The sequence below is a fragment of the Sphaerodactylus townsendi genome, linkage group LG16 (assembly GCF_021028975.2).
Source record: "Sphaerodactylus townsendi isolate TG3544 linkage group LG16, MPM_Stown_v2.3, whole genome shotgun sequence".
NCBI classification, from domain to species: domain Eukaryota; kingdom Metazoa; phylum Chordata; class Lepidosauria; order Squamata; family Sphaerodactylidae; genus Sphaerodactylus; species Sphaerodactylus townsendi.
The window spans coordinates 23,360,802-23,376,911 of record NC_059440.1 but is presented as its reverse complement, the minus strand read 5'-3'; the positions used below and the strand labels follow the sequence as shown (position 1 = coordinate 23,376,911).

The window sequence follows — 16,110 nt, the reverse complement described above, 5'->3', positions numbered from 1 at the left end:
TGCCTCACAGTTGGTTTTACAGTGATGTTGACATATTTGATTGTTTTGTTATTTGACTCGGTTTTTGTTGTAGTTGCCTTCAGACCATGAACTAAGAGCTGGGGACAAAAGTGTCTTGGAAAGAGCAATAGAGCGTTCTAAATTGTTGTTTAAAAAATGTCCTCTCTCCCTCCCACTCATTTGGCATTCAGTTAAGGTAACATTTCAAAACAAACCAAAAAAAACCAGCACTGCTTTAAAAGTTAAATCCCTTTTATGTTTTTTGTTATTCTCGTCCTTTGCTCAGGGAAGAAAAAGTCCCAAGAGGCAAAAAACAAAGGAAAGAAAGCAACAGACAAAAACCAGAAGACCGTTTCAGATATTACTCCTGCAGATATGAGAGACCCTAAAGAAGGTAAGGATTGGTACACAACCTGGTACACGGGTTGTGTGTATCTTTAATTTATGCTAAAAGTTAATTTTTTAGAATCCGAGTCTCATCATCATATCATCATCATCATCATCAAATCCATCATGCTAAGTAAAATATCGGGCAACAAGTGCTCTCCAGCTTTTCCAGTCCTGGGCGAGTGTTTCAGTGTCTTCCCATGCAATATTCAATGCTTTCAAGTCTTGCTCGAATGTTCTCCTCCAGGTGTTTTGGGGCCGCCTCGCTGTCTTCTGGCGTCAGGAGTTATCCAAGTCCACTGAGAAATAATCCAGTGCCAACTGTGGCTATTTTAGTAAATAAATATAACCCAATAAAATGTAGCTGTACCCCTTACATCTTAAAATTGCAAGAGAGAGGGATGTCATGTGAGGGAGATCAGGCTGCAACATCTATCACCCCATTGATCGCCGGGGTTGATTTGGCTGATCTGGCTGGCTAGGTGGGCGTCCCTACCTTCCTTACTGCTCCATGTACATCCTTTCCAAAGCTGCACACTTGGTGGAAGAGGACAACTATCCCAGATAGGAGTGTATCATGCTTCAGTCAAGGGTGTTTCTTCGGTCAAGGGTATTATGTCAGTGGCACAGATTTCTGAAGGGGAGGAGGGAGAATGCAAGGCATTATATAAATATATAAATATAAATATATGTAATGTTTACGTGTTTTTGTGTGTAAACACTCTGTACATTTTTATATTCTTTGTTTCCTTTTCTTTTTAAAAAATCAGACCGTAAACAGGAGGATGCAAGTCCTTCCGTTTCAGCTGTGCTGTCGCTGGAACAGACTGCTGTGATCCAAGAGATGGTAGATCAGGACACACTTCCAAACTTGGTCATCTCTAGTCCCGCCAATGAGCCACTTACAATGACTGAAGAGAAACAAGAAGAAAAAATGTGCGAATCAGAAGTTCTAGAGGAGAGGGAAGAGCTCGAGGAAGTGGAGGAGGAGGAGGAGGAAGATGATGATGACGAGGAAGAGGAGGAGGAGGAGGAGGAGGAGGAGGAAGAAGAGGAGCAGCCAGAGGAAGAGGAAGAAGATGATGTGAACTTGCCTAAAGAAATCCCCGAGATGGAGACCATGTCTTTGTGTGAAGACAAGCTCGAGTCTGTGGAAGAGCAGAGCAGCATATCTGAAGAATCACCGGAAAGCTCCCCCAAGAAAAAGCCCATGCCGAAATTTCTTAAAGATCAGGAGGAGTCCAATGGCAGTATTCAAGGAACGTTTATGTTCCCGTGTCAACACTGTGAGAGGAAATTCACAACTAAGCAAGGACTGGAGCGTCACATGCACATCCACATATCAGCCATTAGCCATGCTTTCAAGTGCCGCTATTGCGGCAAAGCCTTTGGCACTCAGATCAACCGGCGAAGGCACGAGCGGCGTCACGAGGCCGGCCCGAAAAAGAAGTCGTTGTCAACACTTGCTTCAGCGCCGTTGTCTGATGGGGGTGCAAAAACCCGAACGAGTGCAGAAGACGACGACATAAAAGAGGAAGCTAACGCCAAGCAAGACTTGACATTTTTGGATAACAGTAAGATTTCCCAAGAAGCATCAAACTCGGTTCTTGAAGAAAGCAGGGAACCCAAAGAATTGCATCCATGCAAATATTGTAGAAAAGTGTTTGGAACTCACACCAACATGCGCAGGCATCAGCGGCGGGTTCACGAGCGTCATCTGATACCCAAAGGCGTCCGAAGAAAACCGGAGGAGCCGCAAGTTCCGGCAGAACAAACCCAACCATCCCAGAATGTGTACGTAGCCAACACAGACCTCGAGGAGGAGGCCGAGGCTGATGACGTGTACATTATGGATGTCTCCAATAACATATCTGAAAATCTCAATTACTATATTGATGGTAAGATCCCGTCCAACAGTAGCACTAGCAATTGTGAAGTGATCGAGATGGAATCGAGCTCAGCAGAGCTCTACGGAATAAACTGTTTGCTCAGCCCCGTGACGGTGGAGATCTCCTCCAGCGCGAAGGCCACACAGACACATCTGACTGATGTCCAGAAAGAGTCTCCGCTCGGTAGCAACAGTGAGCCTAAAAAGAGGAGGACCACAAGTCCCCCTCTCCTCCCGAAGATAAAAACGGAAGTCGATCCAGAGCCGATAACGTCACTCTGCTCGTTGACCATTCCCCTTACCATATCGACAGCCGACAGTTTGTCTTTCCCCAAAGAGAAAAGTATTTACTTGTCGTCTAAGCTGAAGCAACTTCTCCAGACTCAGGACAGCAGTAAGGTAGCTCCATCGCCCCCATCATCGTCCTCATCCTCCACTGAAATCCCCAAGGGGGGACTTCCGGCCGCATCTCCACCTCTTCTGCCCACAGCCTCAAGCAGGTTCAAAAGAAGGACCAGCTCCCCTCCCAGTTCTCCGCAGCACAGTCCGTCCCTACGGGATTACACCAAAGTGGGTGAGGGGAAGTCCCTCTGGAACGACACAGTGTTAGGATCAAAAATACCCAAGGTGGAAAGTCATAGCAGTTCTCCCGCGTGGAGTTTGTCAGGTCGAGAAGAAAAAGAGACCATGAGCCCTCTTTGTTTAGAAGAATATAAAGTGTCGAAGGACTGGACAGCCAGTCCTCCCTTTGGCAACGTGTGCAACCAGCAGCCTTTAGATTTATCCAGCAGCGTCAAGCAAAGATCAGATTGCAAGAACAAGGCCCAGGTTCCGTGGGAATCGGTGTTAGATCTCAGCATGCATAAAAAGCCTCCCCTAGATCCCGAATCCAAGGACAGCAAGGAAGTCGGTTTGGTACAGCAGGCATGTAGTGGCATTAAGAAGAAACCGACCACGTCCATGTTGCAGAAGGTTCTTCTGAACGAATACAACGGGACCGATTCGGCCTCGGAAAATTCGGCAGCAGAAACTAATCAAAGCCAGAGTGTGAGTTTATCTCCCCAAACTCATCTGGAGCCCCAACTCCACACTGCGGTTCCCGAGCCGACTTCTGAGTCAAGTTCCTGTAGCCTTTCTGCTGAGAGATCTGTACCTCCAGCATCTACGGTTTCTTCGTGCCAGCTTCCTCCTCTCCTGACGCCAACCAATTCTCCCTCCCCACCCCCCTGCCCTCCCATGTTAAAGGTTCCCACTCCACCCCCTCCTCTCCTTCCTACAGTCCCTTCACCTCTGCCAGAAGAACATGTTAGCATCACTCCTAGCTCATGTCCCTCTCCCCTGTCCAATGCCACTGCTCAGTCCCCTCTTCCGATCCTTTCTCCTACCATGTCGGCATCGCCAGTTCCCTCCGCAGAGCCTCTCAGCTGTGCTTCACCTGGGCCTCCCAATCTGTCCTCGTCGTCCTCTTCCTCCTCCTTTTCTTCTTCGTCGTCCTCTCCTTCCTCCTCTTCTTCTTCCTCTTCTTCTCCTTCCCCTCCTCCCCTCTCTGCAATTTCTTCAGTCCTTTCCCCTGGCGATAATGCAGACAACTCTGTCCCCATCCTGTCTTTTAAACAAGAGGACATGGAACACGAGCTTCAAAAGCCCAGGGAAGACCTGCACAGCTCCAACGAAGCCAGTCTTGTTCAGGAAACGTTTAACAAAAACTTTGTGTGCAATGTCTGTGAGTCTCCTTTCCTTTCCATTAAAGACCTAACCAAACATCTCTCTGTTCATGCTGAAGAGTGGCCCTTCAAATGTGAATTCTGTGTACAGCTTTTCCGGGATAAAACGGAATTGTCCGAACATCGCTTCTTGCTCCACGGAGTTGGGAACATTTTTGTTTGCTCCGTCTGCCAGAAAGAGTTTGCCTTTTTATGCAATTTGCAGCAGCATCAACGAGATCTCCACCCCGACAAAGAGTGCTCCCACCGTGAATTTGAAAGCGGGACTCTACGGCCGCAAAACTTTACAGATCCTAGTAAAGCAAACATTGAACACGTTCAGATCCTACCTGATGAATCTGCTGAACCAACTAAGGAAGAGGAAGAAGAGGAAGACCTCAACGATTCTTCTGAAGAGCTTTATACCACCATCAAAATAATGGCTTCAGGGGTCAAGTCTAAAGATCCCGATGTCCGCATGGGGCTCAACCAGCATTACCCCAGTTTTAAGCCCCCTCCGTTTCAATATCACCACCGCAATCCGAACGGGATCGGAGCGACCGCCACCAATTTCACCACTCACAATATTCCACAAACTTTCACCACTGCCATCCGTTGCACCAAGTGCGGGAAAAGTGTCGACAACATGCCCGAATTGCATAAGCATATCTTGGCGTGCGCTTCAGCCAGCGACAAGAAGCGGTATACACCGAAAAAGAATCCTGTGCCATTAAAGCAGACAGTGCGCCCGAAAAATGGGGTCATTCTTCCGGGTCCTGCGAGCAATGCTTTCAGGCGCATGGGGCAGCCCAAGAAACTCAGTTTCAGCGTTGAAATGAGCAGGATGTCGTCTAACAAACTCAAGATCAGTGCACTGAAGAAGAAGAATCAGCTGGTCCAGAAAGCCATTTTGCAAAAGAAGAAATCCCAGCAGAAGGCGGAATTGAGGAACAGCACAGAGCCGAGCTCTCACATCTGCCCCTACTGCAACAGAGAGTTCACGTACATCGGCAGTTTGAACAAGCATGCCTCCTATAGCTGTCCCAAAAAAGCCATTTCCCCATCCTCTAAAAAGAACACTAAAAAGAAGAGCGCCGCTTCCTCTCCTGGCAGCGACAAAAGTGGAAACCAGCGGCGACGGACGGCGGATGCCGAGATCAAAATGCAAAGCATGCAGGCTCACTTGGGCAAGACCAGAGCTCGGAGCTCTGGGCCCGCACCCGTTCAGCTGCCCGCGGCACCCTTCAAATTGAAGCAAAACGTCAAATTCCTGCCATCCATTCGACCCAAAAAGCCGAGTGTGTCCTTGGCGCCGAGGAACAACAGCCCGGTGAGGGTGGCCAAAGCTCCTCCGGCAGAGAGCAAAAAGCCGAAGGGGGTCTCGAAGAACGGTTCCCCCGGACTCTCAAGCAAAGCATCCCGCAAGCTGCATGTCCGGATACAACGGAACAAAGTGGCCCTGGCCAGCAAGTCGTCAGCTGCCAACAAAAAAAAGCCCGATCGGTTTAATGCAAAGTCGAGAGAAAGAACTGGAGGACCCGTCACACGGAGCCTCCAGCAGGCAACCGGTGCAGACTCGCCGGAGAGCAAGAAGGAAGAAGCTAGCACAAAGCAGGAGTTAAAAGATTTCAGGTAGGCTTCTCTGATGTTGATACCATCACTTTTGGCTTTAAAAATAGGTTGCGCAAACGAAAGAGGGGAACAAACTTAACCCCACAACGCTAGATTTAAGTACCTAAAAAGGTAAAGAAATTGCTTAAGAGCCGGCACGGTGTAGTGGTTAAGAGCAGGTGCACTCTGCTCTGAAGAACCGGGCTTAATTCCCTGCTCTGCCACTTGAACTGTGGAGGCTTATCTGGGGAACCAAATTAGCTTGTGCCCTCCAACACATGCCAGCTGGGTGACCTTGGGCTAGTCACAGTTCTTCTGAGCTCTCTCAGCCCCACCTACCTCCCAAGGTGTATGTTTTGGGGAAGGGGGGGGAAGAGAAAGGAGATTGTAAGCCCCGTTAAGTCTCCTTGCAGGAGAGAAGGGGAGGGGGGTATAAATCTAAACTCTTCTTCTTCATTTCATGGCTTCTTTCAAAGGTGGATGACAGTCACACGCTTTAGTGGGAAAGGGGAAAGGGGTTGAGGTGGTGCTTTGTTAGGACCCATAGAAACCTGCTCGCTGCGCTGTTTGCAAGGAAACAAACAGGAACTGTTTCAGATGAGCTGTTCTCCGTAATCTGAAAATCAGTTGTAATTCCGGGAAATCTCCAGCTTTCACCTGGAAGTTGGCAACCCATAGGCTGATCGGTCCCTGGCAGCGCATCTGTTTTCACATCAGCCTGTGCCAACTCCAGCTTAAAATGACTCCACGTTGGAAAGTGCTGAGACCTTTTAAAGCTGCATCGAGCAAGCCAGAACTGTACTCAGTGGATTAAAAGTCCGACTGAAAACCCTTTGTGGTGGCAGGCGCCTTGTAGTCACAGCCAGCTTATGACAGCCCTGTAGCGCTTTCAAGGCAAGAGACATTCAGAGGTGGTTTGCCATTGCCTGCCTCCACGTGGGTTAAGAGAGATCTGAGAGAGCCCAAGGTCACCCAGCAGGCTTCATGTGTGGGGAATTGAACCCAGTCCTCGAGTCTGCCACTCCTAACCACTGCACCGCACTACCTCTCCAAAACCCTTTATTTTCTATTCTGCTAACGTTGATTTTCATCCAGCTTTGCCAATCTTCCCTGCTTTGTTTCTTGCCTTCCAGGAACCTTCTGTAGCTGCAAATCAAACCTCTGAAAGGAAGTTTCTATCCCAGTGAAGATGGGGGTGCTCGGCCGTCGGCTTCAGCGGGCAAATTCTGCGGCCACAGCAGCCGCATCAGACAGGATTAAAAGACCTAGCCAGAGCTGACCGCTCCATCCCCGCGAGGCATGAGACTGCTTGTGCCAGAGATGTGCTTGGCCAAGCTAAAGGATTACATCGCTGCAGGGAGAGAGAGAAAGAGGGTACATGGGTGTCTCCCCCCACCCCGATCTTCTTTCTGTTATGCAAGTGCAGCGAACGAATCCTGCTGCGGAATTCATGGCTCGCGCTGCTACTTCTTTGCTTTTTTTCCTGGTGGAAGGGCGCGGAAAAGAGCGAGGAACGGTATAACGCAGAAGTATGCAAAAGAACTGGCTTCTACTCTCCTTGGAAAAGTCCCAGGATGTTCCGGGATGACACATTAACTGCACTAAGAAAAAAAAAAGGTCCGGGTTTTTTTGGTTGTATATCGAGTCACTGCAGAGCCTTTGCTTTAAACTGCGAGAAGGTTTGCGCGGAGGAAGCTTTCTCCAAACTCTCCTCCTGCTCAGCGCTGGGGTGGAGTTAGGCAGGGCGTCAGACTGAGATGCAGCTGTCCCTTCTCCCCAAGGACGATGGGGCCGGGCAGGCACAGAGAGATATTAGTGTAGCCCAAGTAACGCCCTCCGTTTCCAAAACCTCTGAAAGCGGACGCTGTCCACAGCTTGTTTTCTTAAGGACCTATTCACCACATAAAACCTGTATAGCACAACGAGTCCACACAGATGAAACGATGGTTGGATTGGAGGATGTATCTGTACCTGATAACTTAAGAGCTACAATTTTTTTTCCCCTAGTTTGGTAAGCAAGATTTACTTTCTGGAAACGGATAGTTTTCACACACATTTTTATTTTTGAGGGAAGTAGACACCAATTCAGTCCACGAAGAAAAATGGCTAGTTTTTATTTGTGCCCCCTCCCCCCCTCACCATATTTACTTTATCATATTTTATTTGTCCTTGACTTAAAAAAAAAAGTAATCTACCTCTTAAAATTTGTAGTTTTTAATATCGTTTGGTGAATTCGTGCCACTTTAACACCGACCCCTTTCACTATCATTCCCTAGGGGGGTTTTTTCCCGATTTTTTTTTTTTTGGTTCATGGGGACTCTTATGTCAAACAATTGTATAAAGCATTTGTAGCAAGTTTGAAAAAAATAATAAAATATTTAAAATTATTTAAATTGCTTTGGACACTTCAATTGTATTATATGTGATCTTTTTTTTTTACATTAATTTGAGGCAAAGGAGGTTGCTTGTTGGGTGGGAAATGGGAGGGGTGTTAACCTGGAGATTTGTCCCTGTATTGAAGTTTTGCTGTTATCCGTGGTTTGTTGGAGAATGACCCAAAAGTCTCTTCTACTGAAAACATTAAAATTTTCAATTTTCCCTATCAAAGGGGGTTGTTGTTGCTTTCAAATGTGGCATCGTTGGAGATATTTAAAATACAAGTAAGAAGGCAAGGGCGTGTCTTAAAAACCGTGACCCTTGGGAAAAACCCCTTTGTGCACTTTTAAAGGGTGGGGGGAAGGACCATTTTACAAGCACGTAACAACCACCTAGATTTGAGATTACATCGGGACTTTTCTATGCCTGTAACCAATAAAGTACTGTTCCTTAAAACTGTGAAAAAAGTTGCCTTTTTATGCCTAAAAACTGACTCCAGTTAGATGGCTTGCAAATCATCACAGCCAGCCTGAATTTGAACCTGCGTCTCCCCAGGCATAGTCTAGCATGCTCACCAACATGGACTCTGAGGCTAAATATTTGGGAAAGGTTTAAAGGCCAGTATTTACTTTTGGTAGCCTTCGTGTGCTACCAGAAAGCCACGTAGACCAAGTATTGGCTGTGTGGTTCATAACGATCCCTTTGTCATGTCCCAGCCCAAAGAACTCAACCAGCATTTACAAGCGCCATTCCACTATGCACCCTTGCGAGGCAAGCGGGCTTGATAAAGATAGTGTCGCTTTAATGCCACTTGGGTCCAATGGCTTGTCTTTTCATGTGGTTTTTCAAAAACTGTAAGCTGCCTCAATCAGGGCCCCGAGAAGGCAGCGGAGAAATACTCTGAATAAATAAAAACCCGCTGTCTTTCTCATGCCTTGGGCGCTGCTCTACTGTTAAGCAGCCAAAACTTGCATTAGCCTTTTTGACAGCCGTGTCACATCGCTGTCTCATGGTTGGCTCAGGATCGCCTACCGGGCATGAGCCAGCATTGAGGGATGGCTGCGAAACCAACTCATGGGATGGTGGTGGAAGGGGTCTCTCTCCATTGGCCCGAGGATCGTTGCAATAAGGCTGTGCTACTTTTTCTAGAAATTTAATAAATATTTTTTTAAAAAAAATAATCTGCTTTGGAAATAGACGGGCAATGTTGTTTTGTGGAATGCCCACTGAATAGGTGCAAAATTATCTAAATTGGGCCTGGGGTAGAAGGGGCCCTGGAACAGAATCGGCACCCAGCTTCAACTGCTACAGGAATTTCCCATGGTTGTATGGCTGCTAACTCTGCAATTGTGGGAGGCGGTATTCATGGCTTTGGGTCATCTTGGGACCTTGCGCCAGCCCTCCCAGCCAACCCGCTGTTCCGCTTTGCAGATGATCTGGACGGGAAAATTTAAAAGCGAAAATCCCTATTCGATTTCCCTTCAGAGTTTGACCCAACACTAGATCCCCCGTTAAAAGGTTTCTGTATGCTTAGTGAGTTAGCAAATCGATACCTCCTGTCCCAGCCAGAGGCTTCGCAGGCAACTTCCACATAAAACCTGCCGTTAAAAACCCGTTCAATAAACAGTCAGTAAAAATAACAATCAGCAATAAAAACTGAGTGTTAAAAATGAAACAACCCAGAGTGCTGCAAACCACAATACAATAAAATCCACAACCGATGAAACATAAAAAAAATATATCTTCGCCTTGCACCTAATCCTTACCAGGAGCCCCCAACTCTGAGAGAGTGCCTCTGGAATTCTGACAAAATGGTGGGGGGGGGGGGTCACAGGCACAAAATGGCTGCCATGGCTCACCTTCAGTCACAGACTGAAGATCCATGGGGTACGGTGGCAGCTTCTCCCATAGTAATGTTTTTGATATCTGCATAGCCAGTCAGAAGCCTTCATAGGAAAGAGCCCCCCCCCCTCACCTTGCCCATTTTCTAAAAACACTCAATGGGCTCCAGACAGATGTCAGTGGGCAACATTGCACTCATAGTCACCTCATGATAAACCTGTCATACACCAGGTGTTGGGACCAGGTGCTAACACCTCTAAGGATGAGAAAATGTGGGTGCTGCAGAGAGCCCACCAGACAAAGTGCCAACTCCATCTGGTGCAGGGCAGACTCACCGAGGCCCCTTCCACACATGCAGAATAATGCACTTTCAATCCTCTTTGCAGCTGGATTTTACTGTACGGAATAGCAAAATCCACTTGCAAACAATTGTGAAAGTGGATTGAAAGTGCATTATTCTGCATGTGCGGAAGGGGTCTCGGACTGAAGTCAGCATGCCACGGCCTCTGTCTCACAGCCCAGGTTCCTATTTGTGGTTGTTTGTGCAGACCCCCGTGGGTTTGCATTTGCGCAGGCCTGCCGTGGAAAGAAACGTGTCAACTCTCCCAAACGCTCCCTCCTACTCCCACCGGCAGTGGGTGGGAAAATCTCCCAACCCGTTGGAGGCAGGGGCACCAGAGCCTTTGGAGCAGCGTGCTATATCAACACCCTCAGCGCTGGCCAGTCTCTGCCTGTGAACTTGAGCGACCGCAGCATCAGGAGGACTGACTGCCCCTAGGCAGCCCTGGATTAACCATTAAGCCGAATAAGCACATGCTTAGGGACTCGAGTAAAGACAGCCCCGTAGAGTTTTTCCCCCGTGCCAGGTTTACGATGAACCACAGTGTAATATTGCACCTGAACCTTTCCAAATGTAGACTGTCACTTCTGTATATTTTTCACATTAATGGTCACAAATTGTAGTGTTGATTTTCTCAGTTGGAGTATATCAAAAATCCCAACAGAGTATCCATGTGACAAAGCAAGCCGGATGACTTGTCTCTTAGCGGATCTGTTACGACAGATTAATTTGGAAGACTTTGCAATTAAAAAATGCAGGAGAAAACTCTTTTGTAGTATAAAGTTATAATAAGTAAGCAACAGTCTTTGCATAACGGTTTACTGTTTTTATTTTGAATTACTTATATCTTTCCAGTGCTTAGGGCCTCTAAGGGTCATTAACAGCATGGTGCAGTGGTTAAGAGCAGGTGGATTCTAATCTGGAGAACCAGGTTTGATTGCCCTTGTCTCCACTTGAGTGGCAGAGGCTTGTCTCTCAGCCCCACCGACCTCACAAGGTGTCTGTTGTGGGGAGAGGAAGGGAAAGGAGCTTGTAAGTCGCCTTGAGTCTCTTTATAGGAGAGAAAGGTGGGGTATAAATCCAAACTCTACTTCTTCTTAAACCAGCCCTGCCAGTAGGGGGCTCAGCTGGTGATGAGTGGCGGTGCCTGTGGAAGACTTAGGAGTTACACCTGTGCCTGCTCAGGATTTCCCAGGTAAAAACAGCCAGAGGAGGATGAACCGCCATGAGATCAATGTCCCCAAATCTTGCTCGTGTGCTGTGTGTTAGACTTTGGCCTGGATTTGAAGACTTGGTTTCATGGATTTGCCCCAGACCTGGCTTTTCTTTTCCGGATTTGCCCTTCTGTTTGTTGCTTGGACTTCTAGCTACTTGCATGCTACCTTTGGGCTGTGCCTTGGACTATACCTGCTGCCTCTTGCCCCAGGTACCTGCTTGAACCCAGATGAGCTATGGAAGTGAGTTGCCAACTCTACTCTGGGAAATTCCTGGGGGTGGAGGCTTGGAGGGAGGAACTCAGCAAGGTTGTGGTGCCCTAGACTGAGGAACCTCATCTCTGTACTTTGAAGATCAGTTGTAATTCCAGAGCACCAGGTCCCATCTGGAAGCTGGCCGGGCCACCAGCTAACAGTTGGCCAGGAAGGTAGAGGAGAGTTGTGAACAATGATAGACCCATTGATGGGGCAAAAATGAGCCTGAATCTTGCCTCCATCTGTTGCTTAAAAGGAAATACTGTTCCCAGTTACTCTCTTCAAAAACCTCCTTGGAAATGTCGCTGGGGTTAGTTAGCAAAACTCCTTCAAGCATTGCACAGACGCCTTCTGATGTTACAGCTGAGCTTCCCACTTTCTTGGGGGGGGGGGTGTGGACAGAGTTTTGAAGGGCTCAAAACTACAAGGAGGACAAATATGGAATCGCTCCTTCCCCCATTTACAGCCAAAGGCTTCAGATGACCCCCTCCAGGGCAACATTTGGGCATTCCCCCCTTTTCTCTGCTCTGTAAACCAGAACTCAAGCATGACTTTTGTGTAAAGGGCCTGGGGGACATTCTTCATTTCGCCCTTGCCCTTGGCTCTGCCCTTCTTCCTTCTCCTCTTCTGGCCTCCTCGAGAAATGCAGATGAGTAGCAGGAACGAAAATTGCAGAAACTCACCCCATCATTCTCACGGCTGGCGCTTCCATCTGTTTCCAGGAGAGCTTCTCCTTTTTTTTTTTAATGCATTGCCGAGCGAAGTGGGACAGGAAGGTGGGGAGGAGAGAACACTGCAGCAGTTTCAGAGGCAACGTAATTTAATGATGCTCGGCAGGCTCCTCCCGCTTCTATCTTCCTGCTGGGAGAAGGAGAGAGGGAGAGATTTGAAGTAGATGCACTAAACAGGGACCAGGGCCAAAAAAGCAGGCCAGAACGCAGTTGCCGGTGTGAGGTTTTGCACTGTGGAATCCCTGCCGCTGCAGAGCTGAGACGTGACCAGGGCTTTGCATGCCAAGAGGGCACCCGGTAGGTAGGCGACTCGATGGGGTGATGGTGGTGTTGGGCATCCTGTCGCTTTGATCGGCCTCCCTCACCGCTTCCTGGCCAGGGCCAAGGACTCTTTTGCTTGGTCATCAGATCCTGCTGCTTTGGATGCCAGGGAGAGTGAGAGAGCAGTCTTAGTTTCTGGTGAGAGCCAAGCGGAATGCAGCTACGCCTCGAGGTGGTACGTCCGTGTCCAAACCCACGGTTGAAATGATGGTGGCTTCCTGACACCGAACTGGGTAGCCCTTAGACTTAGCAAGAACCATCTCTCTTGGCCACTGCCTCAAGGATTCCGAGGATCACCCCAAGAAAGAAGCTAGTGCCACCAGGGCAGAACGGAATCTCTTCAAGTAACGACAGCAAGCGAGAACGAAAATCCGACTTGTTTCCAACTAAGCTGGCCCAAGAACTGGAACTGGGGGCCACAGAGGGGGAAGAGCATTTCCAAGGTCCCAGAGATGTCCTGCTAAGGTGGGAAGAAATCTTGGTGCTGTCAGCATTCCTCAGACCAAAGTCAACCCAACCACCTACCTGCTCCTGCCCTGGTGCTGATTTCCAACCAGGCTGGTGGTATGAAGAGAGGAAATCACGTCACAGCTAGGCGCTCTGCACATGACTAACCTAGGAGACCCTTGCCGAAACCATGGAAACGTCACCCGTGGCTTCCAGTTCCATAGCAGCACCTGTGACCTACTCGCAGGTTTTTGGGCGGCAGTGTCAGCTGCTACAGGCAGGTAAGTGGAAGAATGGCCAACCTGCAGACACACTCCTTTGGGGAGGAGCGGTGGCAGCAGGATTTGGGGAGACAACCAATAGAGCAGCACATGGTGTACACCGCCCAGAGCCCTTTGGGGATTGGGCGGTATATTAAGTCAAATAAATAAATAAATAAATAAATAAATAAATAAATAAATAAATAAATAATAATAATAATAATAATAATAATAATAATAATAATAATAATAATAATGGTCCCCTAGGTGGGCCCAGCACCCTTTGCAACGCTGCAGAAGATGCTGGAAGCATACCTCTCAGATCATGGGATGTGGTTTTGTGTGGAGGGGAGTGGCCAAATGTTTTGAGATGGCATCTGAATGGAAAGGGCTTGAGAAAGAATAGAGCCTTTTTTGGTATGTATTGAGTGTCAAGTGCTGTGGCTCAGTGGCTGAGCATCTGCTTTGCATGCAGAAGGTCCCCGGTTTGATCCCTGGCATTTCCATTCCCCTAAAAGGGCCAAGTATGACATGAGCTGAAAGATGTCCACCAGAGATTTGCTACCGGGCAGAACAGACAGTACTGGTTTTGATAGACCAGTGGTCTGACTCCCCATCTGAAGCACCAAACACAGTTGGAGAGGATAAGTCTTATGTAATTATCTTCTCTTACAGCAGGAGAGTAGAATAAATTTCAGCAATGTTCACAAAATGTCAACACTGTCGACCGTCGGTCTGCCATATTAGCAGGTAGCTAAGTGAGTGAAGACCTCTTTGTAAGACGGATGGTGCTTGGCGAAGGCCCGGTCTCAAAACAGAGTGACAGGCATGACATTTTGTTGGGCTAAATTGATTTTCAAATTGACTTGTGTGATATGGACCTCCTTTGTAGGCCCTTTCCTTTTGGCATGAATCTCAAAGTGGCATTTGTGCATGCCCTGATCCAGACCTGCTTATTTTCAACAAAGCTCCTATGTCCAGTGCATTTCCATTCTTATTCTTTTTCCCCCCCTTACAGCATGGTGTAGTGGTTAAGAGCAGTGGACTGGGGCGCATCTGGAGGACTGAGTTTGATTCCCCACTTCTCCACATGAGTGGTGGATTCTAATCTGGTGAACCAGGTTTATTTTCCCTGTTCCTCCACCTGAAGCCTGCTGGGTGACCTTGGACTAGTCACGGTTCTCTCAGAACTCTCTCAGCCCCACCTACTTCACCAGGTGTCCGTTGCGAGGAGAGGAAGGGAAGGAGTTTGTAAGGCACCTTGAGACTCCTAATAGTTGAAAAAAAAATGGGGTAAAAATCCAACCTCTTGTTCTTCTTTGCTGTCTAGTCAGATCCAATTTATGGTGACCCCTTACGGTTTTCAAGGTAAGAGATTTCAAAAGTGGTTTGTCACGTGTGTTTGTTTAGACATTTGTTTTTAAATGGTGCAAGAACTGTTGGCAGGCAAGAGCGATAAGGAACAGGGAGCAGACAAGGTTTTGTTTCCACATTAAATATTTCACCTTCCCTGCTTCTCGAAGAACTACTCGTACCCCCAGAACTGACCATCCAACATAGTACCACTGTTGTATCCTGGTGAAGGCTGTACTGAGAAGGAGAGTAGAAGAGTTTTGGATTTATATCCCACCTTTCTCTCCTGTAAGGAGCAGATTCAGCCTTGGTTGGGATGTATTGGCATGATACTTTTTTGTTGTTAACTTGTGTGCAAAATACCAGGTTACTTATTGCTAACAGGCAATGGTTCCTTATAAATGAAGAAGAGTTTGGACACCCCACTTTTCTTTCCAGTAAGGAGTCTCAAAGCGGCTTACAAGCTTCTTTCCCTTCCTCTCCCCACAACAGACACCTTTTAAGGTAGGTGAGGCTGAGAGAGTTCTGAGAAAACTGTGACTAGCCCAAAGTCACCCAGGAGGATGCATGTGGATGATCAGGGAAACAAATCCAATTCACCAGATAAACATCTTCCACTCAGGTGGAGGAGTGGGGAATCAAACCCAGCTCTCCGGATTAGAGTCCACTGCTCTTAGCCACTATGCCACGCTGGCTCTTGTTTTGTGCCCATGTTTTCACCGCAATTTGGGTTATAAACTGTTTTGCCTTTGCCTGAGACCTGAAGTGACTGTTCTCAGTTGGAGAGAGCAGAGTGAGACCACACCATTTATCAGATGGTGCGGTCACATGTGAGTTGCTCGTAGTCTTCCAGTTCTTTTCAGGTTCTTCTCAATTAAGATCAGGACTATGGTGCATATGGCGAAGGATCAACTTTTCTCATATCAAAGGAACCTGGCATTGCCCCCGACCCAACTTATGGTTGCCAACCTCCAGGTAGTGGCTGGAACTCTCCTGGAACTACAACTAATCCAGGGGACGGGGATCAATTTACCTGGAGAAAATCACCAGTTACATTATGCCCCACTCTCCTCAAACCCCTCCTTCCTTAGGCCCCACCCGCCAAATCGCCAGGTATTTCCCAAACCAGTGCAGTATAATTTCGTCATTCTTCAACGTTTCTTTATTCCAAATTAACCCCATGCTGAATTATACAAATTAACCATCTATTCCAGTGATGGCAAACCTTTTCGAGACCGAGTGCCCAAATTGCAACCCAAAACCCACTTATTTATCGCAAAGTGCCAGCATGGCAATTTAACCCGAATACTGAGGTTTTAGTTTAGAAAAAATGGTTGGCTCCAAGGTACGCGTTACTCAGGAGTAAGCTTGGTGAAGCAACC

At 47.7% G+C, this 16,110-nt stretch overlaps 2 protein-coding genes across 4 annotated transcripts in view; both read left to right on the top strand.

Annotated features, from left to right (window-relative positions):
• PRDM2 (PR/SET domain 2) overlaps positions 1 to 8,191 on the top strand; it is a 44,294-nt gene extending 36,103 nt beyond the window's left edge. For both annotated transcript variants that reach the window (XM_048518966.1, XM_048518967.1), the window contains exons 7-9: positions 287 to 394; positions 1,158 to 5,610; positions 6,723 to 8,191. In XM_048518966.1, the coding sequence (XP_048374923.1) occupies positions 287 to 394; positions 1,158 to 5,610; positions 6,723 to 6,735 (4,574 nt within the window). In that variant the 3' untranslated portion in view covers positions 6,736 to 8,191. The remainder of the gene's footprint in view (positions 1 to 286; positions 395 to 1,157; positions 5,611 to 6,722) is intronic.
• Positions 8,192 to 12,851: 4,660 nt separating this feature from the next.
• KAZN (kazrin, periplakin interacting protein) overlaps positions 12,852 to 16,110 on the top strand; it is a 301,595-nt gene continuing 298,336 nt past the window's right edge. Inside the window, exon 1 of one of the 2 annotated variants that reach the window (XM_048518983.1) lies at positions 12,852 to 13,396. In XM_048518983.1, the coding sequence (XP_048374940.1) occupies positions 13,306 to 13,396 (91 nt within the window). In that variant the 5' untranslated portion in view covers positions 12,852 to 13,305. The remainder of the gene's footprint in view (positions 13,397 to 16,110) is intronic. The other variant, XM_048518982.1, reaches the window with a different exon arrangement.